We start from the raw sequence: 27,600 nt of genomic DNA on the forward strand, positions 1-27,600 counted from the left end.
CCCCAGCGGCCAGAGCGCCGGGGGCAGGGCGGCAAGCCCCGGCGGGGGCTCGGCTCTCCCCCCGGTGGCCAGAGCGCAGGGCAGCGAGCCCCAGCAGGGGCTCGCCGCTCTCCCCCCGGCGGCCGGGGGGAGGGCGCGGGGGGGGGGAGGGCGGCCAGAGCGCCGGGGGGAGGGCGGCGAGCCCAGCTGTGGCCCCGCTCTACCCGGTGGCCGGAGCGCCGCGCCGCCCCCCTCCAGGTGCCGCCCCAAGCACCAGCTTGGGTGCCTGGTGCCTGGAGCCGGCCCTGGCGAGAGTGGACAAAGAGATTACTCCTTGCGACCAGCATTTCTCCATCTTCCCCTAACAAACCTGCCACCACATCCTGGGCTGCTGATTTTAACCCATTTCAGGACCTTATTAAAAGGGTGGCGGACGCCTGCTTAAGGAGTCGCAGCATAAACTACTTGACAGCCTGCACACCACCTCCCCTGGCCGTGTCGCATTACCCATCCACAAGGCCATGGTGGACCCAGCAGAAATAACATGGCCTGGCCTGGCCACCGTAAGAGAGCGGACACAAAACACAACGTTCCCTCCAAGGACTCAGGCTTCTTATTTTCACATCCCTCGCAAACTCTCGTGAGCTCGATGCTGTGAACAAACGTGGCAGGCAGCACCACCCCAAGGCCACACCACATGGCAAAGATTTTAAGCGTCTTGATTTATCTGCTGTAAATCATGCTCTGTGTAGGATCGCCAATTACCAAGCCCTCATGGCAAAGAATAGCCACGCTAAGATGTCTTTACTGAGCATCTTCTAATAATGGATGAGAGGGAGCAGTTTCAGCCAATCATTGCTACGGGCCAGCTGCTTGCAAAGACGTCCCTACAGGCTTCTTTGGACACCGCTGACACAGCTGCTTGTTCCATCTCCATGGCAATGGTCATGAGGAGGGCTTCCTGGCTTCAGCTGTCGGGTTTTCTGGGAGAAGTCCAAACTGCATTCGAGGGCCTTCCGTTCCAGGGATCAAACCAAGTTTGCCAAGAAAACTGAGAAATTCCTCCATACCTTAAGAGACTCTAGAGCAGGGGTCGGCAACCTTTCAAAGAAGAAGAGCCATTTTTTTGGTTTTGTCTGTAACCAAAATATTCCGAGAGCCTCATCACATGCAAAATGTTGAGGTGCAGGAGGGGGTGAGGGGTGTGGGCTCTAGGAGGGAGTTTGGTGTAGGAGTGGGCTCCGGGCTGGGGCAGGGGATTGGGGTGCAGGGTCTGGGAGGGAGTTTGGGTGCAGGAGGCGGTTCTGACCTGGGGCAGGGGGTTGGGGTGCAGGAGGGGGTGCGAGGTGCAGGCTCTGGCCACGAGGCACTCACCACAGGTGGCTCCTAGCTGGCGGTCCAGCAGGGCTCAGGCAGGCTGCCTGCATGCCGTGGCCCCATGCTGCTCCCAGAAGTGGCTGCTCTGCTGGCATGTCTCTGCACACCCCATGGGGGGAGAGGGGCAGCGGAGTCCTTCCTGCTGTGCCTGAACACTCAGCCCCCACCAGCAGCACCAGCCTGGGCGCAGGGCTCGGCAGGGGCAGGCTCCTGCACAGTCTGCAGCAAGCGGTGGCTGCTGCTGCCTCTGAGCAGCTGGCGCCCCCGGTGCTGTGACCACGCTGCAGCCCAATGGGCATCACTGCGGGCAGGGGGCTGTGGCGATTTTACTGAGCATCCCCTGCAGATTGTCTGTTCCTGGTGCTCACACGCCAGCCATAAGGAGCCCGACGTGGCTCGCTGATCTACGGCGAGTGCACAGGGGAGGCAGGCAGGGACAGCCCGCTGCGCATGTCTCTCGGCACTTGCTGGGAGCCCACCCTGCTTCCCAGTGGCCCAGGGCAGACGCTGGGAGCGGAGCCGCTCTGTGCTAGGATCCTCATCAGCTTGGGTGTCATTTCAGGGGTGACAACAGAAACAACCCTGGACAACATCACCTCCCTGCCTGAGCACTTCGCCCCCGAGAACGTGGAGCTGACCGACGTGATCTTCTTCTACAGGTAACGGGGGCCTCAAGTTAAGGGGGGCGGGCGCCTGGGTCCCTGCTCGCCATCGCCGCCTGCATAGCTCAGCATTGCCGAGTGCCGCTCCAAACTGTAGAGAGCTGCGGCCAGCTCCACGTGGAGCCTTTGCCAGGCCCTCAGAGAGCAGTCCAGGACCTCCTTTCCCCACCCCAGGGAGCAAGGGAACCACAGTCATATCCACCGTCCCCTTGGGCTGGGGGAGAGGGCACAAGGATCTTCTCCCAACCCCCGCTGTGTGACCTGCCTTGTGAAGTGCTGGGCTGTGCTGAGTGTTCACACTAGACCAGAGGCCTTGCTAAGTGCGGTGCCTTTGCCTAACCTGCAGGTCCAATGACGTGACCCAGTCCTGCAGCTCTGGGCGGGCCACAGCCATCCGCCTGCGATGTGACCCCCTGAAGACAGGCTCCGGAGCCCTGTCCGTGCCAAGGTAAGCGCCAGGGCTGCCGTGCACTGTGGGCCCCCCGCTGCTCTCTGGCTCAGTACAAGGCAGAACCGCTCAGAGATGGAGTAATGTGCAGGACAGGCTGCCAGGCCCTGGGCTGTTTGCATCACAGGGTGTTGATCTGTTTGGTGTCCATAGTTTACCCAGCGACGGGTTGCAGTGGCAGCTTGCCAGCTGGTGGAGAGCTGTGTCCAGTAGGCACGCCATGGAGCCAGCTGCCCTCAGCCTTCTGAAAGCCCCCAGCAGCACTGTTCCCAGTCGTGCAGCCCCACACTTGGCAGCAACAGCAGGAGCCCTAGTGTAGACAAGGTGCCACTGCGGCATACAGAGCCACTGTGAGCTGGCTGAGCTGGCCCTTGGAGCCCTCCCTGCACTAGCGCTGCCCCCAGAGGGGAGGGACCTGTCTTGGTAGTGGTGCAAAATGTCTGAGAAAACCAGCTGGCCCAGCCACATGGCTCAAGATGGAGCGTTGCATGCTGGGAGCTGCCGTCTCTGGGCCTCCCCTCTCTCCTTCTGCTGCGAATGAGCTTCAGGCCACCTCACAGAAGCATTTCCCAGCCCAAATTCCAGCTGCCTCCGCTGCAGGGTGTTGCTTGTGAAAAACCCCCTGGCAAGGGAGGGAAGGGCAGGCTGGGAGTGCGGCCACAGGCGGTGTGGAAGGGGTTCTCCCCACCCTGTACAGGACAGCCAGATTCTTTTCCCAGGCCCCTGGGCAGCAGCTGGCTCAACCTGAAGGCTGCTTTCAAATCTGTGAGCTAGACTGAGGCCAGCCCTAGGTCCAAACTGGCCCTGCTCCTCAGCCAAGCTCCCCTGGACTGTGCTGGGGCAGTGCCGGGTCCTGTTCACTCCCCCCAGGCCTGACCTGTGTCCTTTCTCCAGCCTCCATCAGCCTCCGTCAGCCTCAGCTTTCTCCTCTGGCACATCCAGGCCTGCTGTTCACAAACAGGTCAGCGTTTCCAGCCCAGCTTCTGGATATGGGTAGTATCTGGTGCTTGCTGGGCACAGAGCTCACAGTTCCTCTCCAAACCCGCCACTCTGGGATCTTGCCGCGGATAGAAACAGCTGCATTTTCACAAATGGCTGCTGAGTTTGGGTGGCCAAATTGTGACCCTCAGGCCCGTTTCTCAGAAGCCCTGAGCACGTTTCCTGTTGGCATCCGCTGAAGCTGTGGGCACCTGGCATCTCCATGCCTGGGCACTGAGAAACACAGCCAGCCCAACTCAGTGGCCACGCTTGGAGATGTGGGCCCTGGTTCCCGGGCTGTCTGGATGTGCGCAAGGATTTGGGAGGCTGTTTCTGTAACCAAACTAGAGCCGGGTTTGCAGAACATGGCCCGGCCTGTCACAGCAGGGAGCTTCCCCCACGGCTCTGCCACCTTCCTGGGGTGCTGTGGTGTTCCTCTGTGCATGTGTCCCTGTGTGAGTGCGTCCAAGCTGCTGACCAAGGGAGGGATTACAGCCAGTTCTCTTTGCTCTTCGCTCCCGTTAGCCCCCTGGGCCCGGCCATGGCTGAGCCAGCCAGGGTCGTTCCTGCGTCACATTTGAGCAATAGAGCTGTGAGTGACGATCCAGTGCAGAGCTGCATTGTGGCCTCGGCTAGCCTGGTGTGTCACCAGGGTGCGACTGGTGGTGGAAAGCGGCCAGCAGGATCTGTATCGCTGGGGATGGTGCCCAAGCCGGAGAGAGCTCAGCTTAGCTGCCAGCCAGGCCCCTGGGCTTGGACACTAAGCACGCTGTGCCTGGAGTCACGCTGAAGCTCGCCTGCAGCCCTGCCTGGTCACATGGTGCTGCAGGCAGCGACTGGGGCTGGCGGCTCAGGATCCTCCTCATCTCTCCTGACAGTAAATGCCCTGATGGGACGTGTGACGGGTGCATATTCCACTTCCTTTGGGAGACCTCCACAGCCTGCCCCCTCTGTTCCGTCTACGATTACCACGCCATCGTCAGCGCCTGCCTCGGCGGGATCCAGGTGAGCTCTCACGCGATGGAGCTGCGTCTCCATGGGCTGGGGCGGGGAGGGGTATGTCCAGCTGGCGGGAGAAGCGAGTGGTAGGTAAGCGAGCTGATGGGCTCGCACCAGCAATGCAGGGGGCCCACCCTCATCGTGCTGTTCCTGGCAGCAGCCGTGCCCTGTGTCCACACTATCTGCACGCAGCACTGCAGTGATGCTGCCGCAGGGTTCTTAGTCCCCAATGCCCTAAAGCATTCTGGGAGAGCCCAGCAGGTCTTCAGGGAGCCTAGAGGGCTTGTAGCAGAGGCCAGACTCCCACAATTCCATGGGAAATTCCCACAAGTCCCTGGGAATCAGTGCCCTTCCCAGTCCTTGCCTCTGAGTGGAAGCCAGGGTGAATCAGGAGCTGCTGAGGCGGTGAACAATGGTCCGGCAGGGCCTGAAGGGAGCAGAGAGCAAGCCCAGAGCTACTGGGTGTGTTCCTGCCAGGGCTGCCCCAGAAGGAACGGACTCCCTTCAGCACAGTGCTGCTCCGGGGGCCTGGCTGCACCCCCACACTCCTGGGACGTGTGGGACTGAAGGGAGGGCTTGTCTGTGTGCCCCCTGCAGAGAACCACGTACGTGTGGCGGGAGCCAAAGCTGTGCTCAGGCGGCATCCCCCTCCCAGAGCAGAAAGTCAGCATCTGCAAAACCATGGATTTCTGGCTCAAGGTGGGGATCTCGGCCGGGACCTGCGCGGCCGTCCTGCTGACTGTCATGACCTGCTACTTCTGGAAGAAAAACCAAAAGTGAGTAGCTGCCACCCTGTTAAAGGGCTGCCGCCTGGCTCTTCCCCTGGGGTTAGTCCTGACTCCCAGGGAGGAGTGTCCCCTGCTTGCCAGCACCACCTGCTCTGGGGGTGTCCCATCCAATCGACTCCCAGCTTGGACGAGTTGCTGGAACAGGCAGTGCTCAGCATGTGGCTGGGAGAGGAAAGTGGTGCCCTGTAGTGCCTAGCACTAGAACTACCTGCTCATTGCAGTCTCCAGGGAGGTTGCATAGGGCCCTGCCAGGGACAGACCCACTTGCTGCGGGCTGGATACAAACCCTGGCCGGGGGCAGTCTCACTGGACACATCCCCCCGTTGAGCCCACGCAGCTCGCTCCCTGCTGCTGGATCCCAGGCTCGGCTGCCTCCTGATGCCCTGACCTACCAGCTCAAGTGGCTGCCTGGCCTCCGCACCCTGGAGAATACAGCACATCCCAGCCGCTCGCACAAACTCCACCTCAGCGGGATGCCCCCAGGGAGCTGCGGACAAGGGCTGCCAGGAGCCACCACTCCCAGAGCCGCCAGGCAGCGCTGTCCCAGGGAGATCAGTGTCTGCATCCCCGTTTTTACTGCACTCCAGATCTTTTGATGGTTTTACCACCCTGCACCCTCTGAAAACCAGGGCCTTCCAGTACACAGATCCCTTTGTGTATAGTTCTGGGGTGCCCACACAAAGGGCCCGGGCCATCCACTCTGCTCTTCCTTCCCCTGAAGGTTGGAGTATAAATATTCCAAGATGGTGATGAACTCGACTGCCAAGGACAGTGAGCTGCCAGCCGCCGACAGCTGTGCCATTATGGAGGGGGAAGATGTGGAAGATGATCTGATATTCACCAGCAAGAAGTCTCTCTTTGGCAAGATAAAGTCCTTCACTTACAAGGTGGGTGCCTGTCCCCTGTGCCGTTGCTGGGGGCAGCAGCCGTCACCAGCTCCCCAGATCACAGGCGAGCCTTTGAACCCTCTTGCTTTGACAGGATGGGCAGAAACGCTGCTGGGGTGCTCATGGAGTGGCAGAGGGGACGCTGGTCTTGTGGTTATGGCACAGGCCTCAGAGTCCGGACTCCTGGGTTCCTTTCCCAGTTTAGACGCAGACCATTTGCAAGCCACCAACACCTCTGGGCCCCACTTTCCCAACCCAGTTTGCCAGCGGGGATTTGGAGGAACCGCTAATGTTTCTAAGAGCCCCTGGCTCCCCACAGCACTCGCTGATCTCACACACACTCCTTGCATGCCCGTCCCCAGAGCTGCAGTGAGCAAAGGGCTGGAGGACAGATGGGGCCTAGTGCCCTAGTGAAAGACAGGAGGGATGGGAATCCCCGGGTGTGATCAGGGAGTTCTTGGTCTGCTCTGAACAGGGCCTAGTGCAGACTAGGGTGACCAAATGTCTCGATTTTATAGGGACAGTCCCGATATTTGGGGCTTTGTCTTATATAGGCTCCTATTACCCTCCACCCCCTGTCCCAATTTTTCACACTTGCTGCCTGGACGCCCTAGTGCAGACATACCCCAGTCTCTTGGAAGCTCTCCCCAAGCTTAACTGGTCCTGGGATTTTCCCTGCAGGGCTCCTGTCCCAGCCCCTGTGTCTCCCTGCTTTGTGCATCTCAACCACTGGGGCTTTGCAAATAGAAGCTGAAGCTGTCTTCCCATGCTGAGCAGCTCCTCCATCTAGCCAGTGGGGAAGCAGTTACACCAGGAATCTTCTCGCTTTCAGATCCCTGATGCCTGACACCCAAGGCTGTCTCAGTACCTAACAGCTGTGTGGTACTGACTGCCCTGGCGCCCTCCCTCACCTGTGCTAATGCCTGTAGCCCCACAGCCGCACCCCTGCCCTGCTGATGTAGGATTATAGTGTTCTCACCTGCAGGGTTACAATGAACCACTTTGCAGTCCCCAGTAATGTGCTGAAATACAAATAAACTCCACAGGTTCTGCCCATTTCCCCAGCCTGGGCCGCAAGGCAGCAGTGCTGGGCCCTGGGTCTGTCCCGGATCCGTCGCTGGAGTCTCCTGCCCCCAGAGTGCCGCCCGTGATCGCTGGGACTGGAACCCACTTTCCCACCCCAGCATTGTTCATGGGGCTGTTACTTCTTGGAGTGCTTGCTCGTGTCCATTCAACCTAGGTGTGCGCTCGCCACATGCACCGGTGCCGGAGGTGTTTTCCCTCAGCAGTGTCCGTAGGGTACCGGCTCTGGCGCCCCCTGGAGTGGTGCGCATACGCTGCGGTATATAGGGCGCCGCCGGCTCCCCGCACCCTCAGTTCCTTCTTGCCGCCAGTGACGGTGCTGGAACTGTTGCTGCTTCAGCTAGTGCTGTTGCTTTCTTGTTCGTACAAACTCGTTAATCCTTGTTTTATAGTGTGTGTAGTTTTCTGTTAGTGTTAGTAAATCCCTTAGCTATAGTTAGAGACTTCGTAGGTCCTGAAACGGGACTTTGCCTTGGGACGGAGCATGCCCCGATCCCCAGGCTTTAAGCCCTGCAATCGCTGCAAGAGGCCCATGCCCGTTAGTGAGCCACACAGCAGCTGTCTACGTTGCTTGGGGAAAGGGCACATTAGTGAAAAGTGCAAAATTTGCAAGTCCTTCAAGCCAAGGACTAAGAAGGAGAGCGATATTCATTTAAGAGCGCTCCTTATGGAGTCGGCCCTCACCCCGGCACCGGAGCAACGCTCTGACTCGGCACCGAGCACCGTGACCTGGCCGGCACAGGTCCCCATCTGTTGCGCCGGCCAAGAAGACGGTGCAAGATCAGTCTCCAACCTCCCACAAGGGAAAGGATAAGACTGGGTGCGAGCAAGGTCCCGTGCCAGGCAAGTCTTCACCCCTGTCAGGATCTCGGGCCCAAGCTCCGGTTGAGTGGGGTACCCCGGCCCGCTCTCCGCCGGCCACCCCGGATAGCGGCAGAGGCCTCCGCTAGCTCCGGATACTGTCCACGCCAGAGGCCCTGCAGGTGGCACAGGAGATCATGACCCTCCCAGTGCCGCCCACACCTGCTCCTACAGTTCCCCAGTCATGGGGTAAACCCGCGTTCGGACCATCACGGTCCCCACCTCAGCGACACCGTTCCCCGTCGCAGGGGACGTCCTGCCAGCGCTCGCCCTCCCGTAGCCGCCACGCCTCTGACCATGAAAGGCAGACGCAGCGCAGCCCCATTCAGTCCCAAGACCTTGGGCACGGGCAGAGAGGCTCAAGGTGCAACTTGCCAGCGACCGGGCACAGACCTCTGGAGGCACGCGCCCCCGGGCAGGTGTACCGGGCCCAGCACCTGGTATCTCTGAGACCACGGTTCCGCTCCAGGAACCGTCGAGGGATAGACTCTACCATTCCTTGGACTGTCATCGATCCCCTAGGAGGGCATCACCGCGGGCGGGCACTTCCCGGCACCAGGCCCGTTCCAGCTCCCAATCCCGCTCCTCATCCCAGTACCGTCCGTCAAGTGTGAGATGTAGATCGCCGGCTCCAGGCTGTTGCGGATCCGTTGAACGCCACCGGTCCCCAAGACTCCGCTCCAGATCAGACTCCAGGGGGAGTGACTGACACCAGTTGGGGCAGAGCCACTGTTCCGCTCTGTCCTGGTTGCCTGGGAGCGACCACTCAGGACCCAGCCCTGGTTCGGAGCGAGGTTCCCAGATGGCGGTACAAGTTCCAGTACCAGCAATACCGGCTACATTGTCGGCACCGAAACTGGCCCTGTGGTACCCATGAAACCCGTGGGGGTTCACCCAGCCCTCCCAGGCCGCCCGCTCGGTGTCCAGAGCCTCGGAGAGACCAGCTGCCTCTCTCTCCTGCCCTCCTCCGGTGCACGAAGCCTCAGGCATGAAGACCCCGCAGGTCCAAGAGGGAGCAGGGGAGCAAGCCACTGGGCCACCAATGGTTGTGGAGGACCCTACGGCACTGGCATCTTCCTCGTTGTCGCCAGACGAGGCTATAATGGGGCCCCCTCCCCCGGTTCCTCCGGATGATGCTAAAGTGCAATGGGAATTACTGCAGCGGGTCCCCGCCAACCTGGGTCTTCAGGCGGAGGAGTTAGAGGAGCCCTCGGACTCTCTCTTCAATGTTGCCTGCTCCAGGGCACAAGCCAGGATGGCTCTGCCCCTTCATGAAGAGGTCTCAAAGATCACCAATGCCCTGTGGCAAACTCCCTCCTCCCTGCCCCCCATCTCCAAGGGGGCTGAGCACAAGTACTTTGTGCCACCCAAGGGGCATGAGTACCTGTGCACCCACCCTGCTCCCAGCTCCCTAGTGGTAGAGGCAGTTAACCACAGGGAGCGATAGGGTCAACCCGGGGCTACCCCTAGGAACAGACTCCAAGAGATTAGACTTGTTTGTCCGTAAGGTTTATTCATCCTCTAGTCTCCAGTTGAGGGTGGCCAACCACCAGGCCCTCCTGGGATGCTATGATTTTAACGTGGCAAGCCATGGCCAAGTTCGAGGGCTCCCTCCCTGAGACTTCTAGGAAGGCGTTCTGGGCAATCATGGAGGAGGGCAGGACTGCGGCCAGGGCAACGCTTCAGGTGGCATCGGATGCAGCAGACACCGCCGCTCAAACCATCGCCATGCGCCGGGCATCTGGCTGCTCCTCTCTGCCTTGTCCACGGAGGCTCAGCAGTCGATGTAAGACCTTCCCTTCGATGGGCAAGCCCTGTCTGCAGAACAGACGGACAATACACTCCATGGCCTCATGGACTCTCACATGATCCTTAAAATGCTGGGCCGGTATGTTCCCGGCCCTGCCCGCAAGCGGTTCAAGCCACAGCAGCCTAAGGGCCAAGGGAGCCACCCTCACCAGAAGCCCCCCCATAAGAAATCCAGAGGCTACAAGTGGCGTCCTAGCCAACAGCCTCTCAGTCGAGCTCGACCCACAATAAACAGGTGGCAAGCGCTCGTTTTGAGGGTATGCCTGAGGACGACCTACCGGACTGTTCCCAGGATCCTCCCTCCCCTATTTTTGCCAACCACCTTTCTCCTCTCCCCCCTGCGTGGGCATCTACAACATCAGACCAATGGGTCCTGAGTACGGTGGCGCGGGGTTACACCCTTCAGTTGCTTTCTACCCCTCCTTCCCATCCCCCCTCCCCGTCTCTCTTCAAGGACCTTTCTCATGAGTCTCCTCGCACAGGAGGTAGAGGGGTTACTGCAGCTAGGTGCGGTGGAGGTCGTTCCTCTGGAGTACAGGAACAGGGGGTTCTATTCCCGCTACTTTTTAATCCCAAAGGCCAAGGGTGGTCTGCGACCTATCCTGGACCTGCGAGACTTGAACTGCTTCCTAGCGAAGCTGAAGTTCTGCATGGTCTCCCTGGCCTCCATCATCCCCTCCCTGGATCCGGGAGACTGGTACACCGCCTCGATCTGAAGGATGCGTACTTCCACATCGCCATCTTCAAGGGACACAGACGCTTCCACTGGTCCCAAGCACTATCAGTTCGCAGTCCTCCCGTTTGGCCCAGCGACAGCCCCACGGGTATTTACCAAGTGCATGTCAGTGGTGGCAGCTTACCTCAGACGTCGGGGTGTCCAGATCTACCCGTACCTCGAAGGCTGGCTAGTCAGAGGCAGCTCCAGGTCTAAAGGCACGTCACGATGCTGTTAGCCACTTGCCGTCACCTCGGCCTGTTGGTAAATGACATAAAATCCACGTTAGTTCCAGTACAGAGGATAGTTCATCGGAGCAGTGCTCGACTCGTTCCTGCCGCTGGAGAGTTTCAGGGCACTGACGGACCTCATCGCGGAACCACATTTCCCCTGACCACAGCCAGGGTTTGCCTGCACCTCCTAGGATGGCAGTGTGCACATATTTGGTGCGCCACGCCAGGCTCTGGATGCAGCCCCTGCAGCAATGGCTGGTGACGGTCTACTCCCAGTCAAGAGACCACCTGGAAAAGGTGGTTACAACCCCACGACGATACCTCACTGCGATGCTGGACCAACCCTGAGAAAGTCCTGGAAGGAGTTCCCTTCGTCAGCACTCCTCACTCAGTCGAGTTGGTTTCAGATGCCTCAGACTTCGGCACTCTCCAGCCCCAGGGTACGTGGTCCCCAGAGGAAATGATGCTACACTTAAACGTCCAAGAGCTCAGGGCGGTGCGCAGAGCATGCGTGGTCTTCCTACCTCACCTGTCGGGCAGAGTGGTCAGAGTCCTCACGGACAACACGGCCTCGATGTTCTACATGAACAGAGAATGGGGAGCGCGATCCTCTACCAAGAGGCACTCCGTCTCTGGGACTTCTTCATCGACCACAGAATCCATCTACAAGCATATCACCTTCCAGGTGCCAGGAACACACTAGCAGATCATCTAACCAGGGACGTCTCCTCTCACCACTAATGAGTGCTCCACCCAGAGGTAGCCGGCACCATCTTCCAGAGGTGGGGAATTCCCCAAGTGGATTTGTTCTCCACCAGGCAGAACAGGAAGTGCCACAGGTTTTGCTCCAGATGGGGTCTGGGCAAGGGCTCCCTCTCCAATGCCTTCCTCCTACCATGGGCAGGAAGCCTGATGTACGCATTCCCTCTGATTTCGCTCACCAGCAAGGTCCTAGCAAAAATCAAGAGAGACAAGGTGCAGGTTATCATGATTGCCCCGGCGTGGCCTCGCCAGCACTGGTTTGGGATGCTGTCGAGCCTGGCAGCGATCCCTCCGGGGCCCCTGCCAAACCAACCGGACCTGCTGTCACAGGATCACATAGAATCATAGAATATTGGGGTTGGAAGAGACCTCAGGAGGTCATCTAGTTCAATCCCCTGCTCAAAGCAGGACCAACCCCAACTAAATCATCCCAGCCAGGGCTTTGTCAAGCCGGGCCTTAAAAACCTCTAAGGATGGAGATTCCACCACCTCCCTAGGTAACCCATTCCAGTGCTTCACCACCCTCCTAGTGAAATAGTGTTTCCTAATATCCAACCTAGACCTCCCCCACTGCAACATGAGACCATTGCTCCTTGTTCTGTCATCTGCCACCACTGAGAACAGCCAAGCTCCATCCTCTTTGGAACCCCCCTTCAGGTAGTTGAAGGCTGCTATCAAATCCCCCCTCACTCTTCTCTTCTGCAAACTAAATAACCCAGTTCCCTCAACCTCTCCTCGTAAGTCATGTGCCCCAGCCCCCTGATCATTTTCGTTGCCCTCCGCTGGACTCTCTCCAATTTGTCCACATTCTTTCTGTTGTGGGGGGCCCAAAACCGGATGCAACACTCCAGATGTGACCTCACCAGTGCCGAATAGAGGGGAATAATCACTTCCCTCGATCTGCTCACAATGCTCCTACTAATACAGCCCAATATGCTGTTGGCCTTCTTGGCAACAAGGGCACACTGCTGACTCATATCAAGCTTCTCATCCACTGTAATCCCCAGGTCCTTTTCCGCAGAACTGCTGCTTAGCCAGTCGGTCCCCAGCCTGTAGCAGTGCAGGACTCTGCACTTGTGCTTGTTGAACCTCATCAGATTTCTTTTGGCCCAATCCTCCAATTTGTCTAGGTCCCTCTGTATCCTAGCCCTACCCTCCAGCTTACCTACCTCTCCCCCCAGCTGTCATCTCCGAACTCGCTGATGGTGCAATTAATCCCATCATCCAGATCATTGATAAAGATGTTGAACAAAACCAGCCCCAAGACCAACCCCTGGGGCACTCCGCTCAATACCGGCCAAGTTGACATCGAGCCGTTGATCACTACCCGTTGATCCCAACAATCTAGCCAGCTTTCTATCCACCTTATAGTCCATTCATCCAATCCATACTTTTTTAACACACCTAAGTTGAATGGACACGAGCAACACATCTCGAACACCAGTTATGGAAAAAGGTAACTGTCTTTTTCCCTCTCAGCTGTATGAGTCTGTAGGGGCAATGCCAATAAGTAAGAGCAGGAGGTGGCCCCCAGGTAGAGAGAGACATGGCATCAGCTCTGCCTTGCGTTCAGGAACAGAGCAGCTTGCTCGGGATGTGCTGGGATGCAGCGTGGTGTAGGGTTCTGAGCGGGGAGCCCGGACACCTGGGTTTTAAGCTGCAGGGTGAACTTGGGCAAGTCACTTCCCCTCTCTTTGCCCTCCCGTGGCAGGGCCTGTCTCCTGCTGTGCAGCACCCGGCACAACTAGGCCTCAGGCCTGGTTGGGGCCTTTCGAGGCTCCCGTAACCCGGATAACAAATGAGCGTGGGCCTGCCAGCGCTCGACTCCCAGCTCTGCAGCAGACATACTGTCACTGCCCATCTCTGGGCCTCAGCTTCCCCATCCCCGAAATGGGGCTAATGAGACCGACCCCTGTGCCAGGGCAGGTCTCAGGCTGGGTCTTATTTTATCTAGTTCCTGGGGACTCTCGGGTAGCTGGCGCTAGAGAAGCGCTAACGAAAGTGATATATTTCTAGGAGTAAGCTGCTAATGCGGGGCTCGCCTCCAGCCCTGGTTGTGTGTCCATTCAGCAGCACTCAGAGGCTCCACACCCTGCATCTGTTGCCATCCTCCCACCTGCCATGTGCTGCCCCTCCGGCTCACCCCAGCTGGGAGATGAGGCTCCTCCAGGACCCTCGGCCAGAGGGGGCCAGATGCAGGAGGGATGGAGGCAGGCCCGGAGGAGTCTCACTGTGGGATGCTTCTCCCTTGGCCCTTCAGCTCACCCGTCTCATCCCGTGCTGAGCTGAGGGAAGGGTACGGCTTGTGCTGGGGCTGGAGGGGCAGTGGGCAGCAGGGAGGATCAATGAATCTTTGGGGTGGGGGATGGGGGCTGGAAGCTCCTAAGGCCTGAATCCACCAGTAGGGTTACCATATGTCCGGGAAAATAGGGAGGGGTCGTGGGGCTTGGGTCCAGGCTGGAGCCGCTGGGGCTGGAGCTGGAGCTGCTGGGGCCGGCGGTGCTCGGCCGCCGGCCGGCGCCGCTTGGCCAGGGCCAGGGCCGGGGCCGGGGCCAGGCCGGAGCCACTCGACCGGAACCGGGGCCCGAGCCGAGCCGGGCTGGAGCCGCTGGGACCGGGGCTGGGGGCGCTCGGCCGCCGGCCGGCGCCACTCGCCCGGGGCCGGGGCTGGGCCGTAGCTGCTCGGCCGGAACCGGGGCCCAAGCCGAGCCGGGCCGGAGCCACTGGAACTGGGGCTGTGGGTGCTCGGCCACCAGCCGCGCCGCTCGGCCAGGGCCAGGGCTGGCGCGCTCAGCCGGAACTGGGGCCGGCGCCCCAGGGCCCGAGCCGAGCCGGGCCGGAGACGCCGGGGCCAGAGCCTCTTGGCTGGGGCCGGCCGCCAGAGGGAGCCGCTCGGCCGGGGGGGCCGGACTGGGCCGCACCTCCTCGCGCCGCGCCTCCTCGCGCCCCACCGCCCCAGCCCCAGCTTACCTGCTGCCTGCCTGTTTCAGGCTTCCTGCAAACATTTGATTCGCAGGAAGCAGGGGAAGGGGAGGAGCAGGGCGGCGGAGCGTTCAGGGGAGGGGGCGGAGTCGGGGCAGGGACTTTGGGGAAGGGGCGGAGTCGGGGCTGGGGCGGGGTTGGGGTGGGGGCGGGGCCCAAGTGTCCTCTTTTTGGACTATTAAAATATGGTAACCCTATCCACCAGCCTCCCCCCATTTGCTCGGAGGCCTCCCCAGCTTGCAGCCCCCTGCTGGCAGATTGGGGGTCTGACAGCTGGCGCTGAGCCCTGCAGCTCCCTGGGCTGGAGCCGTGGACACTCAGCACTTCTGGAAATGAGCCCAGAACAGTCCCGGCCTGGAGTCGGTGCTGGTTCGTGGAGCTCTGCTGCCTTCCCACCAGCTTCTCCTTCCCCACTTCCCTGCCCCCGCTGCCCCTCCTGGCTGGGTCCAGCTGAGTCTCCCTGGGCAGCCCAGGCTGCAGGGATCAGGCTCTGGGGCATCAGCACGTCTACACACAATGCAGTGACAGTCCCGGGGGTGTGGGAGGTGTTGCTTATTTCCACCTGCGCAGCTCTGCTCACAAAGGCAGGGTTGGAACCCCCCGGTCTCCTCATGCACCCCCCCCAAGGCTGGGGTGGGGGGAGGGGCACACAGAGCAGTGGGGAAAGCAGCTGTGGGGCTGGAGCGGCGGACTGTAGGGTGTGTTAGCAGACAGGGTGGCCGCTGGAGAGAAAGGCACACTAGCCTCGCGTACAGGGCTGTCGCTGTTCTCCGGCCGTCGGCTCGCTGTCTGGGCCTTTGCCAGCTGATGAGAGAAATTCTGTCTAAACCAGGGCCCTCAGCCTAGGGGCGTGACCTGGGGGGTCACAAACAGGTGCCAGGTGGTCGCAACCATCCTGCCCTTCCCAGATTGCTATTAGGACTGGGATCACCTTTGTGTTGTGTGTTCGTACAGCGCCTAGTGCCAAGGGTCCTGCTCCAGCAGCGGGCTCCTAGGCACTGTGGGCGTATAAGTCAATGGGAGGCGCTCCTTGGCGCAGGGTGAGATGCGCTGACCGGAGCCTATTGACAACTGCTCTCTGTTGCTGTTTCCAGAGGACGTCGGATGGGTTCGATTCTGTCCCACTGAAGACCTCGTCGGGCAGCACAGACATCGACCTCTAGGGGAGACTCAGCCCCGCTGCCTTTGCTGCAGGATACCTCGCCGCCACCCCCTGGTGAACCCTGTGCCCCGACAACTCCTTGTGGCCTTATCAGATACACTTTTAACTTGAGCTGTTGCTTTTTTAAACAAACAAACTCTGAAGTTAACATTCCCTCCAAAAGAAATCGCCAAATACAGGTGTGTTTTTAAACGACGCATTTGCCTGATTCCTGTGTCCGGCCAGGCTGACCCGCATCTCTGGGTTTCCACGTGGTCCATGTCTCTCCAAATGACTGTTTCCAAACTCAGTCACAGTGGTTTGTGCTTTCCCTTTTCTAAGCCCCCTGAAATCGACCAGGTTCCCCTCTGCATCCAAGCCCATGACCCAGCCTGTTAGCCACAGCCTGCTTAGGGCCTCACCCGCTCGCGCCCTGGGACTGCAGCAGAGGCCGGTGGATTAATGCATAGGTCTGATTCTCACAAGACCTGCCAGCAGCTACAGTAACCTGCTGGAGACAGGAGTTCTCTCTACGCCACATAGGCAGTGCCTGGAGAGAGCTGATTTGATATGTCCCTTTGGCAGGGAAGCAAGGGGCTTGGAAAGAACAAGAAAGCAGGTTCCTTTCTTTTCCTTTTCAAATTTGTGCCCTCTGATCATGACTTCCCATAGAGAAAGGTCCACTCTGAAGTCAGGGTCCAAACACCCCAAAGTTTGGCCGTGTTCAGACAGGGTTTCAGTTCAGCCAAGTCTCGCTAGCAGGAAAGCGACAGGCCCAGGCTGTTGTAAGCACAAAAGGGATTCTTTATGGGGGCTGCAGGACACAGGCAGAGCCTGTGGTTCTCTCTGGCTCTCTAGCTCTGTCACTCTGCTGCCCAATGTCATCACGCAGGGTCGCCAGAAGTCCTGGCGTTGCCTCAGCAGTGATGGAAGGGGCTGTCGAGTGCACTGCGCAGCCTGTTATGGGGCCAGATGCCAGCTGAAATCGAGAGCTGGGGCCGAGTGTCTGTACTGACAAATCTTGCCTTTTTCTGAGGAAGGCACGGAGTGTTCCTGAGTCTTTGCGTGGTTATTGATGATTATCCATTTCCAGTTAATTCTGCTTTAAGAGGTGCGGATTGTAGGGCTCTATGCCCAGAATCAGGCCCAACAGAGTCATGGTTTATCGAGTTCAGTACCTGATTGGGAACCCCAGGGTAAACAAGGAAGACACTCACACTGAGGGCAGAGCAAAGCTTTAACCACTTTCATTAGCACAATGAGTAAAGACACACATGCTCCAAACCACACAAAGAGCAGTAATGCCAAGTTAGGGTGTAACGATGCGGTTCTGGCGGGACCCAACTGAGAGTGCCAATTCAGGACAAATTGCTTAAAACAGGGCACTTACAGCTCAAGGCTGGGGTTTTTCCACCTCTAAGGCAAACCAAACCAGCCGGACTAAGAGGACTTCGGTTTCACCCCACTGGCTAACCACAAGTCACACAAGCAATTCCCTTAGACACTCCAGTTTCCCAGTATCACCATCAGTGCCACTCGTTATGGGGACAAATGGTTATGAAAACCAATACCCCAGTAAAAGAAAAAAGGTTCTCCTGATCCCAAAGGACCAAGCCCCAGACCCAGGTCAATATACAAATCAGATCTTATCCACAAATCACGCTGTTGCCAATCCTTTAGAATCTAAAATCTAAAGGTTTATTCATAAAAGGAAAAAGATAGAGATGAGAGTTAGAATTGGTTAAATGGAATCAATTACATACAGTAATGGCAAAGTTCTTGGTTCAGGCTTGCAGCAGAGATAGAATAAACTGCAGGTTCAAATCAAGTCTCTGGAATGCATCCCCAACTGGGATGGTCCTCAGTCCTTTGTTCAAAGCTTCATCTTGTAGCAAAGTCCCTCCAGAGGTAAGAAGCAGGATTGAAGACAAAATGGAGATGAGGCATCAGCCTTTTCTAGTCTTTTCCAGGTGTAAGAACACCTCTTTGTTCTTACTGTGGAAAATTACAGCAAAATGGAGTCTGGAGTCACATGGGCCAGTCGCTGCATACTTTGCTGAGTCTCAAGGCATATTTGCCTTCTCTCAGTGGGTCCATTGTATAGCTGATGGTCCTTAATGGGCCATCAAGCAGGCTAGGCAGAGCTAACACCAGCTTGTCTGGGATGTCACCCAGAAGCATAGCATAAGTTTGAAATACAGACAGTACGGAGCCAATATTCATAACTTCAACTACAAAATTGATACACACATATAGACAGCATAATCATAACCAGTAAACCATAACCTTGTCTTAGACACCCCATTTGACCCCCTTTATACAAGATTTGGGTGCCACTACAGGACCTTGGTTGCAACAATGATCTATATGGTCCCAGATTATATCAATAACGTCACATAGGGTTTGCTGTTGTACCATCCCATGTACTCATATACTCAGCCCTCCTTGGAGATCTGGCAGTAAGAGACAAGCTCCGGCCCTGTCCCTGGCATGGCCCAGACCAATCCAGATCACTCACTCACTTAACCAGCCAACAACGACCTTTCTTACATGGTGGTCTGGCCTGTTCTAGGGCCTAGGGCTGTCATGAGTAGTCACTCAAGTGCCCAGCCTCCCTGGTCCATCTCTATCTTCCTCACCCTAAATCTAGAGGTGCCCTTAGCCTATAGGTCAGTACATATATATGAACGAGTTTGGCTTATTACCATATATGTCAATTCGTTGTCAATGCAAGTTTGCAGTTAAGCATTTGCCAACATTTTATCCTAAAATATCCAAGGCTAGTATCAGTTCCATGGTGTTGAGGTTCCCTGGCACAAACTACCCCTTAAACGTACCTTTCCCAGAATCCCGGTTCCCCAAAAGTCAGGGTGACTGGTGGGCCATCTAGCTGTGCTCAAAGCCTTGTGCTAACTGCTTAAGCGCATCCTTTGCCAGATATGGGCCTGTGGGTTCCTTGCATTACTGCCGAGTAAAATAAAACACTAACGCTAGTGCTATGGGCAATGAGAGTCAGAGACAAGGATGCTTTTAAACCAGCAGCTGTGCCAGCCGAGCTGCCTGAGCTGTAAGCCAGTTGGATGGCACTCTGAACTCAGCCCTGGTGTCACCACCTGCAGCCGATGGAGTCCTATGGGGGATGGGCTTGACCCCTGTGTCCCAGCTTCCTCGCACCAAACCTGCTCTGTGCTTTATTCCCTGGAGCAGAGGGGTCAACACAGAGCCTAAGCCCCATTTCACTACCACAGGCTTAAGGGCAGCCTTCCCTGGGCTGAATTGGTAAGATGTGGCTGGCTGGGCTCCCTCTCCGGGGCTTTACCTGCGGCGCTAGTTGGCTGCCACTCAGGAAAATAGGCAGAGCATTTGGTCACGAATGGCAAAAATGTCCCTAAGCTTGTGTCCAATGGGAAATCTCTGCCTTGGTCAGAAAAAATGTGGGACCAATGCTCAGGAGAGAGCTACATCCACAACTCCTCCTCCTGTGTGTGAAGGGCGCTGAGTTACTCCCCCACAAACACCTGCCATGCCGGAAATGAAATACTCCCGGGTGGCTTGGAACAAAGCCAGTGGAAAGCACAAGTGCAGGTGAGGAGGAATGTGCAAAGATTGCAGCAGAACATCTGCAGCAAAATCTTCTTGCTCTCTAGCAATGTGTGTCCCTGGGCTGGCCAGGCCTGCATATGCCAATGCTTCTGAGCCATGGGACGGTCAGGTGAGTACAGTTTTTAATTGTGCCCACAGTCTCTGTTCAAAATGGGATGGCTGGCAACACCCTTCTGGCTTAGCAGAGCTAATGCAGTGTCCGGGTGCCCCCATGGGGGCTGGGGAGGAACTAAACAGTTGTGAAAGAAGTTTCACTTACCAGGTTTTGTCCTTTGTATTGTAGTAGCACTGAGGAGCCCTGGGCTAGGTGTTAGGGAAGCAGCTTTCAAACTGAGGTTAGCCAGGGACTTTGATTATTTAGTACCTGTGCTGCTCCTGAGGGCATTCTGCGCCAAAAAAAATAAAAATTCCGCGTACAATATTTGAAAGTTCTGCAACTTTTATTTGTCAAATAAATTTAAAGGCTTCAGCATGGCATTGGGCAGCAGAAGCCACTGGCCGCACAGAGGTGGGAGATCACTGTGCAGCTCCCCCTCTCCCAGGACACGAATTCAGCAGTGAGGCTGCACCCACCCTGACACAGTGCAAGGACCGGGCCTGCCCCAGAAACACCCCAGGGCCCTGCCCCTCCATGCCAGATGCACCAGGTGGGGCAGGCAGGATCCAAGTGTGGAGGGGCTTAGTGTGGGGGGATCCAGGTGTGGGTTGAGAGGATTTTGTGTGGGGCAATCTGGCTGTGGGCAGCTCTGTGGGGATCCGTCTCCAATGGGGATCTGGATGCACAGGGGCTTGTTGGGGGGGGGGGTTCTGGTTGGGATGGGAAGGGGGGTGGGCGGGGGGGGGCAGGGGGGGGGCGGGATGCATGGGGCTTGGGCAGATGGGGGTGCAGCTCTCTGTACAGGGATCCCTCCCCAGGCAGCTCAGGAGCAATGGGTGCAGGAAGCAGGCAGGGGGGAGTTTGCAGAGCTTCCTGCAGCCGGAGGAGAAATCTGGGGGTGGGTCCTGCCTCCTGCCCAACAGTGATTTATCTCTCTGCTGGCTGCCCTGGGCACCCAAATCATACTGCTGGGGAGGGCCACATGACCACTCTTGTGGCTTCCCTTTGCTTCCCCATCAGAAAGTCATTTTTCTGTGGGGAAGCAAAGAAATCTGCAGGGGACATAAATTCTGTGCAAGCGCAGTGGCAGAATTCCCCCAGGAGTAACCGATGTGCCGCAAAGCATAGCTGTGGGCCAGCCCTGGAATTCCACAACAGAGCCATGGCTGCCCTGACCAGCCCTCGGAGACTACATGTCCCAGCATGCAATGCTCCAAACCACTGGCGATAAGGTGGGGCACTGCATGCTGAAACCTGTAGTCTCTGTAGGCCACACCTTCCTATTCAAGAGAAAAGCTGGTGCATTCGGCTTCCTTTAATGCCAGCTCGGGGCTCGATTCCCCAATGCACTAGTCTGCTCTTTATGCTGGTGATCTCGGAGGTGACTCTAGTCTCACGCTGCCCTGGGTTGCAGTGAATTTACACTAGGGTTACCATACGTCCGGATTTTCCCGAACACGTCCGGCTTTTTGGTGCTCAAATCCCTGTCCGGGAGGAATTTACAAAAAGCAGGACATGTCCGGGAAAATAGGGAGGCATGGTAAGGGGACCGCCACCTCCCCGGTCTCCAACTTTCCGGGGCCAGGCAGCGGCTGTTCGTTCTCCCCACCTGGGCAGCCGGACTCGGGAGCAGCCGCTGCTGCTGCTCCAACTGCCGCGGGGGGAAGTGGCCAAGCATGTGGCGCTCAGCGGCTGCGGCTCTGGCACCCGGGGCGTGAACCCCCTGAGCCCGGGCCTGCTGCGGGGACCCAGCTGGTGCAATCCTGCAGGTGGCCCCGGAGTGGGGGCTGCAGGCCCCAGCCCCCCTGTCCCGCTCGGGTCCCGCTGGGGAACAAACGGGGCTGCTGATGCCTCCGCCCCGGGGCCGCCCGCGGGATTGCACCAGCTGGGCAGCCAGCCCAGACGCGACTGGCCAGGGGCTGGGCGCAGCGTGCGCACTGCTGGGTCCCCACAGCAGGCCTGGGCTCAGGGGGTTTGGGCCCGGGCGCCAGAGCCGCAGCCGCCGAGCACCACGTGCTTGGCCACTTCCTCCCCCCGCAGCAGTGGGAGCTGCAACAGTGGCTGCTCCCGAGTCCGGCTGCCCAGGTGGGGAGAAGGAACAGCCGCCGCCTGGCCCCGCGGGCTGCCCCCCTACTCTCTCTCCAGGTACCGCGCCCAAGTCCTGCCTGCGCTCGGGGCCAGGCCGGACTCACTCACCCCTGCCCCGCGCTCCCCCTGCGTCTCCCGGGCCTCCCTCTGCCGCTGATGTTTTTTTTTTTTTGCTCTGGTCACCCTCGGGGTGGAGTAGGGGCGGGGCCGGGGGTGGGGAAGGGGTCCCGTGGAGTGTCCTCTTTTTACAGGATTGAAATGTGGTAACCCTAAGTTACACTGATGTAAAACCACAGCAGTAACTCAAGCCCTGAGCGTGGAACATGAGCTGCCAGTAAGTTGGCACCACAGTCCCTAGATGGGTAAAGGAGCAGCAGCAACGTTACTCAGTGTGTGAATGATTAAACCCGCGTGCATGTGTTCTGTCCACCAGGCCAAGCGCAGCACCACTCAACTGCTGGTCAATGTGGGTGTGAAGCGGGCCCAGAATTCTCCCTAGCACCAGCTGCTGCCTTCAGGTTCTCCGTGGAGGTCGTTGCCGTTGATGCAGGATGGCCTGGCTCTGTTTGCAGAGCGCCTGGCACAATGGCCTCCCAATGCATGACTGGGGCTCCTGGGCACGACGGTTGCAAAAGAAATAATCTCTCATCACACCCTGGGCCTATCGCTCATAGTCAGACCGGGTCCTGCATTGGTCTGAGCACTTGTATTCTTGGAGCCCACAAACAGTCACCGCTGACAAGCTCATGCTGCTTTCAGGGCATTGGTGATGCCAGCGTATTTAACTTTCCAATCAGCTATGTGGATTCGTCTTTCAGGTTAGAATCATTTCAGTTTGAAGCAACTCCATGGGAGGAAAATAAAGAGTCTGATTCTCCTTTTCCGCTCTGCCAGTTTCACTCCATTGATTTTACTCCCCGGTCAGTGGTGCAAGTGAGCTAGGAGTCGGCCCGGAATGAGCACAGGGCAGTTTATACCAAGTGCAGTTCAGAACAGGTCTCTTCTGCCATACCACACAACGGGGGATGTGTTTAAACAAGAATCCCTGTCCTAGAAACAGACTTCAGAGCAAGATGATTTGTTCGTGCTGCTTTTTGCACACCCTGTCTCCAGGCGGGGGGGAGGTAGGCAGCGGTAATTGCCACTTTAGTCAGTTCTACCACTCGGCACAAGACCAGGTGACCTACTCTGTATATTCCTTTGAAGTCAGAGAGCGCTGAGCTGCCTCAGCTAAAGCCCTGTGCCAGCCTTGCTTTGTGCGGGTACAGACACGTCGTCATTCCTTGCCAACCACTGCCAAAGTAACGACGTTCCTCGTTAACTGTGCCATCATCTTCCTAATTCTCCCTTTGACCTATGGGGAGAGAAAAGAGGCTGGGTTGCCTCCCATGGAAGAATCACAAGCAGCTCGGGGGTGTGCTGTACAGCCATGAGAGTGAGGCATCCCTTTGCTGTCCAACCACGTAGCCCCCCTGATTTGCATGCCCCACGGCCACGGTGATGGGCTGGGAGCCCCAGAACAGTCCCTGAGTGCAGCCTTAGCCCAAGGCCATTTTTCTGTCATGTTCTGATTAGATTATGAGGGAAATGGTTCCTACTAAGTACTTGGCCACATGGAGTATGACATGAGTACAATTATCCCAGTGTAGCGCTCACCGTTATTCAGGGGTGTATTGGTGTGATGAGACTAGTCAAACTGCCCTTGTAGGCAAGCCCTAAGTATCACACATGTTCAAGGGGGCCTGTCAACTCTTGTGCCCAATGCTTTTATAAAAGGGAGTTAAAAGTGGTTCCATGCATTACAACCCCCACAGCTACATGGCCCTGCCAATGTGTGGGGTTTTACAGTCAACTTTTCATGAGCTTTTTAATGCTGGGTGAGAGACCCACACAAACAGCCTGGGACGCTGAGCTAAGCCACGAGCCTGCAAACTTTGAAGCACATGTGTAACTCTAGGCCTGGGTGGGGTCCCACTGAAGGCTGTGGGGCTGCTCAGGTGAGACATGCTCAGTTGCAGGCTTGTGCTCTTGCTCCTGGACTATACAGGGAAAAGAGCAAAACTGACTAGCCACAAGGTGCTGTCAAAGGAGCGATGGAAAACACCAAACCCCTCTTGCCTGCAGCCTTCCCACTTAGTGATCTCACATGGTACTTGGCACGGGATCATTTATAAGTCAGCCATATCCTTTTAACTCTCCTACACGACCCAGTATTGCCAAGCCCAAAATTTCAAAAATCATGAGATTGGCTTTAAAATCATGAGATTATGTAAAAATAATAGATTTGATGCAGGGGCAGCAGAATAGGGGGGCCAAGGGGCCATTGTCCTCCCACTTTTCACTACAGGCCTGGCCCCCTTCCCCTCCTCTCCCCCTCCCAAGGCCCTGGCCAGGCCAGAAGCTGGAGCCTGGCCCAGGAAAGAGTAGCCCAGGGAGAGCTGTGGGAGCTGCAGACCCTCCACCTGCCCGGGGTGGGAGGGCCTGACAGCACCCCTGGCCTGTGTCTCTGCCCCCCAGGCTCCCCGCCAAGGGCAGATGGAGGGTCCGTGGCTCTCCACAGCTGCCCAGGTGGCTCTTACCATGGCCTGGCCAGAAGCTGGAGCTGGGTTGGCATAAGAGCCATGTGGGCAGCTGTGGGGAGCCACAGACCCTCTCCCTGCCCTGAGGGGGAGCCTGTGGGAGGACTGAGGGGGAGCCAGGGGCTGCTCTCGGGGCCCCCAACCTGGGCACGAGGTGGGGTCCGGACTTCCGGGCCCGGCTCCAGCTTGGCTAGGGGGTGGGGCTTCAGGGGGAAGAGGCAGAGGTGGAGCCATGGAGGGGGTGGGGCCTTGGGGCCTCCCCCATGTGTAGGAAGAATCCATTGCCCCAATTTGATGTTTCTTTTATTTGCCTTCTGTTTTTTAGCCTTTAGGGTGTACTGGAGTCACATTTTGAAGCTGTCTCTACAGCCATGAGGGCTAGAAACATACTTTTTCTTTAAGAATAAAGGCTGAAATCATCACAGATCCACTTGACCCCAGGAGCTGGGGCTTTAAGGAAAACAATAATTATCATGTAAAAAGCGACAGAGTCCTATAGCACCTTATAGACTAACAGATGTATTGGAGCATAAGCTTTCATGGGTGAATACTCCGTCAGACGCATGTAGTGGACATTTCCAGGGGCAGGTATAAATATGCAGGCAAGAATCAGTCTACAGATAACGAGGTTAGTTCAATCAGGGAGGCTGAGCCCCTCTTCTAGCAGTTGAGGTGTGAACACCAAGCGAGGAGAAACTGCTTTTGTAGTTGGCTAGCCATTCACAGTCTTTGTTTAATCCTGAGCTGATGGTGTCAAATTTGCAAATGAACTGAAGTTCAGCAGTTTCTCTTTGAAGTCTGGTCGTGAAATTTTTTTGCTGCAGGATGGCTACCTTTAAATCTGCTATTGTGTGTCCAGGGAGGTTGAAGTGTTCTCCTACAGGTTTTTGTATGTTGCCATTCCTAATATCTGACTTGTGTCCATTTATCCTTTTATGTAGGGACTCTCCAGTTTGGCCGATGTACATAGCAGAGGGGCATTGCTGGCACATGAAGGCGTATATTACATTGGTGGACGTGCAAGTGAATGAACGGGTGATGTTGTGGCTGATCTGGTTAGGTCCTGTGATGGTGTCGCTGGTGTAGATATGTGGGCAGAGTTGGCATCGAGGTTTGTTGCATGGATTGGTTCCTGAGTTAGAGTTACTATGGTGAGGTGTGTGGTTGCTGGTGAGAATATGCTTAAGGTTGGCAGGTTGTCTGTGGGCGAGGACTGGCCTGCCTCCCAAGGCCTGTGAAAGCGAGGGATCGTTGTCCAAGATGGGTTGTAGATCACTGATGATGCGTTGGAGAGGTTTTAGCTGAGGACTGTAGGTGATGGCCAGTGGAGTTCTGTTGGTTTCTGTTTAAGGCTGACAACCTGCCAAACTTAAGCATATTCTCAGCAGCAACCACACACCGCACCACAGTAACTCTAACTCAGGAACCAATCCATGCAACAAACCTCGATGCCAACTCTGCCCACATTTACAACCAGCGACACCATCACAGGACCTAACCAGATCAGCCACAACATCACCGGTTCATTCACCTGCACGTCCACCAATGTAATATTTGCCATCATGTGCCAGCAATGCCCCTCTGCTATGTACATCGGCCACACACACCTATTGTGGAATAGACATGAGCAACACATCTCGAAGAACACCAGTTATGGAAAAGGTAACTGTCTTTTTTGTGTTTAAGCTCACCAAAGATTTCACTGTTAAGCCAAGCTGGTCGCCTGCCATATTTGCTATTCTTTCTGCACATCAGGATGGTTTGTTCCTGCAACCTCAATAAGGATTCTTTAAGATACAGTCAGCTCTTCTGGACTCCTTTCCCCCTCATATTAGCCTCCCAGGGGATCCTGCCCATTAGTTGCCTGAGGGAGTCGAAGTCTACTGTTCTGAAATCCAGGGTCTGTATTCTGCTGCTCTCCTTTCTGCCTTTTGTCAGGATCCTGAACTCAACCATCTCATGGTCACTGCTGCCCAGGTTGCCACCCACTTCTACTTCCCCTACCAATTCTTCCCTGTTCGTGAGCAGCTAGTCAAGAGGAGAACGGCCCCTAGTTGGTTCCTCCAGCTGCAGCATTTGCACCAGGAAGTTGTCCCCAACACTCTCCAAAAACTTGCTGGATTGTCCGTACATCCTCTTCATCAACTTGAAGAGTTTCAGCAGGTACATCTCTGACCACAACTGTTTTTAGAATTTCTATCCATTCCGTCGGGTTTTGCTGATTTATCAGCTCCAGAGGTAACATATACTAAAGAAGAGCACAGAAGATTTTGAAGATGCTTCTGGTTGAGGACAGATGGATCAGACAGAAGCTGAATGAAACGATCTTTCAGAACGGGCAAGAAGTGCTGCATTGCTGCTATCAAGGGACTCTGCTCCTCTAGTTTCTTGTATTCATAGTCTGTACCCTCCCACATCCCAACGTACTGCCTAGCCCGGAGCCCCCTCCTACACCCTGAACTAATTTCTGGCCCCACCCCAGAGCCCACCCCCCCTAAGCCAGCCCGGTGAAAATGAGCTCAGCTAGTGAGGGAGGGGGGAGAGCAAGCGACAGAGGGAGGGGGGATAGAATGTGTGGGGGTCGGGACCTCAGAGAAGGGGTGGGGCAGGAGGCGGGACAAGGGTCATCAGTTTAGTGCAAGTAGAAAGTTGGTTGAGGTCACGTGCCCAGGAGAGTTTTACCCCTGGAGTCACCAAGCTCCAGCCCATCACGCCGGGCCCACTGCGCTCGGACGCGGACCCCGTGCAGAGGTGCTGGAACTAGGGGGGCTGGGGGGGCTGCTGCACCGCCGGCTTGAAGTGGATTCCGTCACATCCCGGGTTTGCAGTTTGGCCCAATGGCTCTCAGCACCGCCCACTGTACAAATTACTCCAGCACCTCCGCCCCCACGTGCTGCCCACGGCCGCTCCCGAGGCGGGGCAAGGCGGGGCTGCCTGCGGGCACGCTGCAGCTGGACGCCCCTGCGAGCCTACAGCGAGCTGGCAGGGTGCGCTCTAGCCCCCGCCACCGGAAAGCTGCGCACGCGTACTGAGCAGTTGTACTGCCAGTTTGATGTTCCTACGCATGCGCCCTGCATCCCGTTTCCGGCGGGATCTGCTCGTTCCGCTGTCACCCGTTTCCTCATTGCTGCGCCTGCGCAGTGCCGACGAGTCGTTCCCCTCAGCCTGCTCGCTGCCGCCGGCACGATGGTGCTAGATCTGGACCTGTTCCGCGCCGACAAGGGCGGGGATCCCGGCCGCGTGCGGGACACGCAAATCAAGCGCTTCAAGGACCCGGCGCTGGTGGACGCGCTGGTGGAGGCGGACGGGGCCTGGCGGCGATGTAGGTGCCGGCCGGGGAGCGGGTCCCTGCCAGATGGGGTCCGCGGCAGGGCGGTGCGCATGCGCGAACGGGCCCTTCCCGTGGAGGCAGTGGGATCCCCTTGCACTTGGTGGGGAGGGGTCCCTGGGCTCTGGGCGCGGCCCCCCTTGCACTGGGGGGAGGGGTCCCTGGGCTCTGGGTGCGGCCCCCCTTGCACTGGGGGGGAAA

General features: G+C 57.3%; 2 protein-coding genes across 4 annotated transcripts in view; both read left to right on the top strand.

The window, feature by feature from the left end:
• The window catches only part of LOC112126013 (UPF0577 protein KIAA1324), a 55,351-nt gene extending 39,625 nt beyond the window's left edge, over positions 1–15,726 (top strand). For all 3 annotated transcript variants that reach the window (XM_024224399.2, XM_026663062.1, XM_026663061.1), the window contains 6 exons: positions 1,919–2,015; positions 2,365–2,466; positions 4,323–4,449; positions 5,041–5,219; positions 5,953–6,118; positions 15,658–15,726. In XM_024224399.2, coding sequence (XP_024080167.2) covers positions 1,919–2,015; positions 2,365–2,466; positions 4,323–4,449; positions 5,041–5,219; positions 5,953–6,118; positions 15,658–15,726 — 740 coding nt within the window. The remainder of the gene's footprint in view (positions 1–1,918; positions 2,016–2,364; positions 2,467–4,322; positions 4,450–5,040; positions 5,220–5,952; positions 6,119–15,657) is intronic.
• Positions 15,727–27,121: 11,395 nt separating this feature from the next.
• The window catches only part of LOC112101709 (serine--tRNA ligase, cytoplasmic), a 21,244-nt gene continuing 20,765 nt past the window's right edge, over positions 27,122–27,600 (top strand). The window contains exon 1 of the mRNA XM_024192567.3: positions 27,122–27,393. Coding sequence (XP_024048335.1) covers positions 27,258–27,393 — 136 coding nt within the window. The 5' untranslated portion in view covers positions 27,122–27,257. The remainder of the gene's footprint in view (positions 27,394–27,600) is intronic.

The sequence above is a fragment of the Terrapene carolina genome, unplaced genomic scaffold (assembly GCF_002925995.2).
Source record: "Terrapene carolina triunguis isolate 2854851 unplaced genomic scaffold, T_m_triunguis-2.0 Scaffold32200, whole genome shotgun sequence".
NCBI classification, from domain to species: domain Eukaryota; kingdom Metazoa; phylum Chordata; order Testudines; family Emydidae; genus Terrapene; species Terrapene triunguis.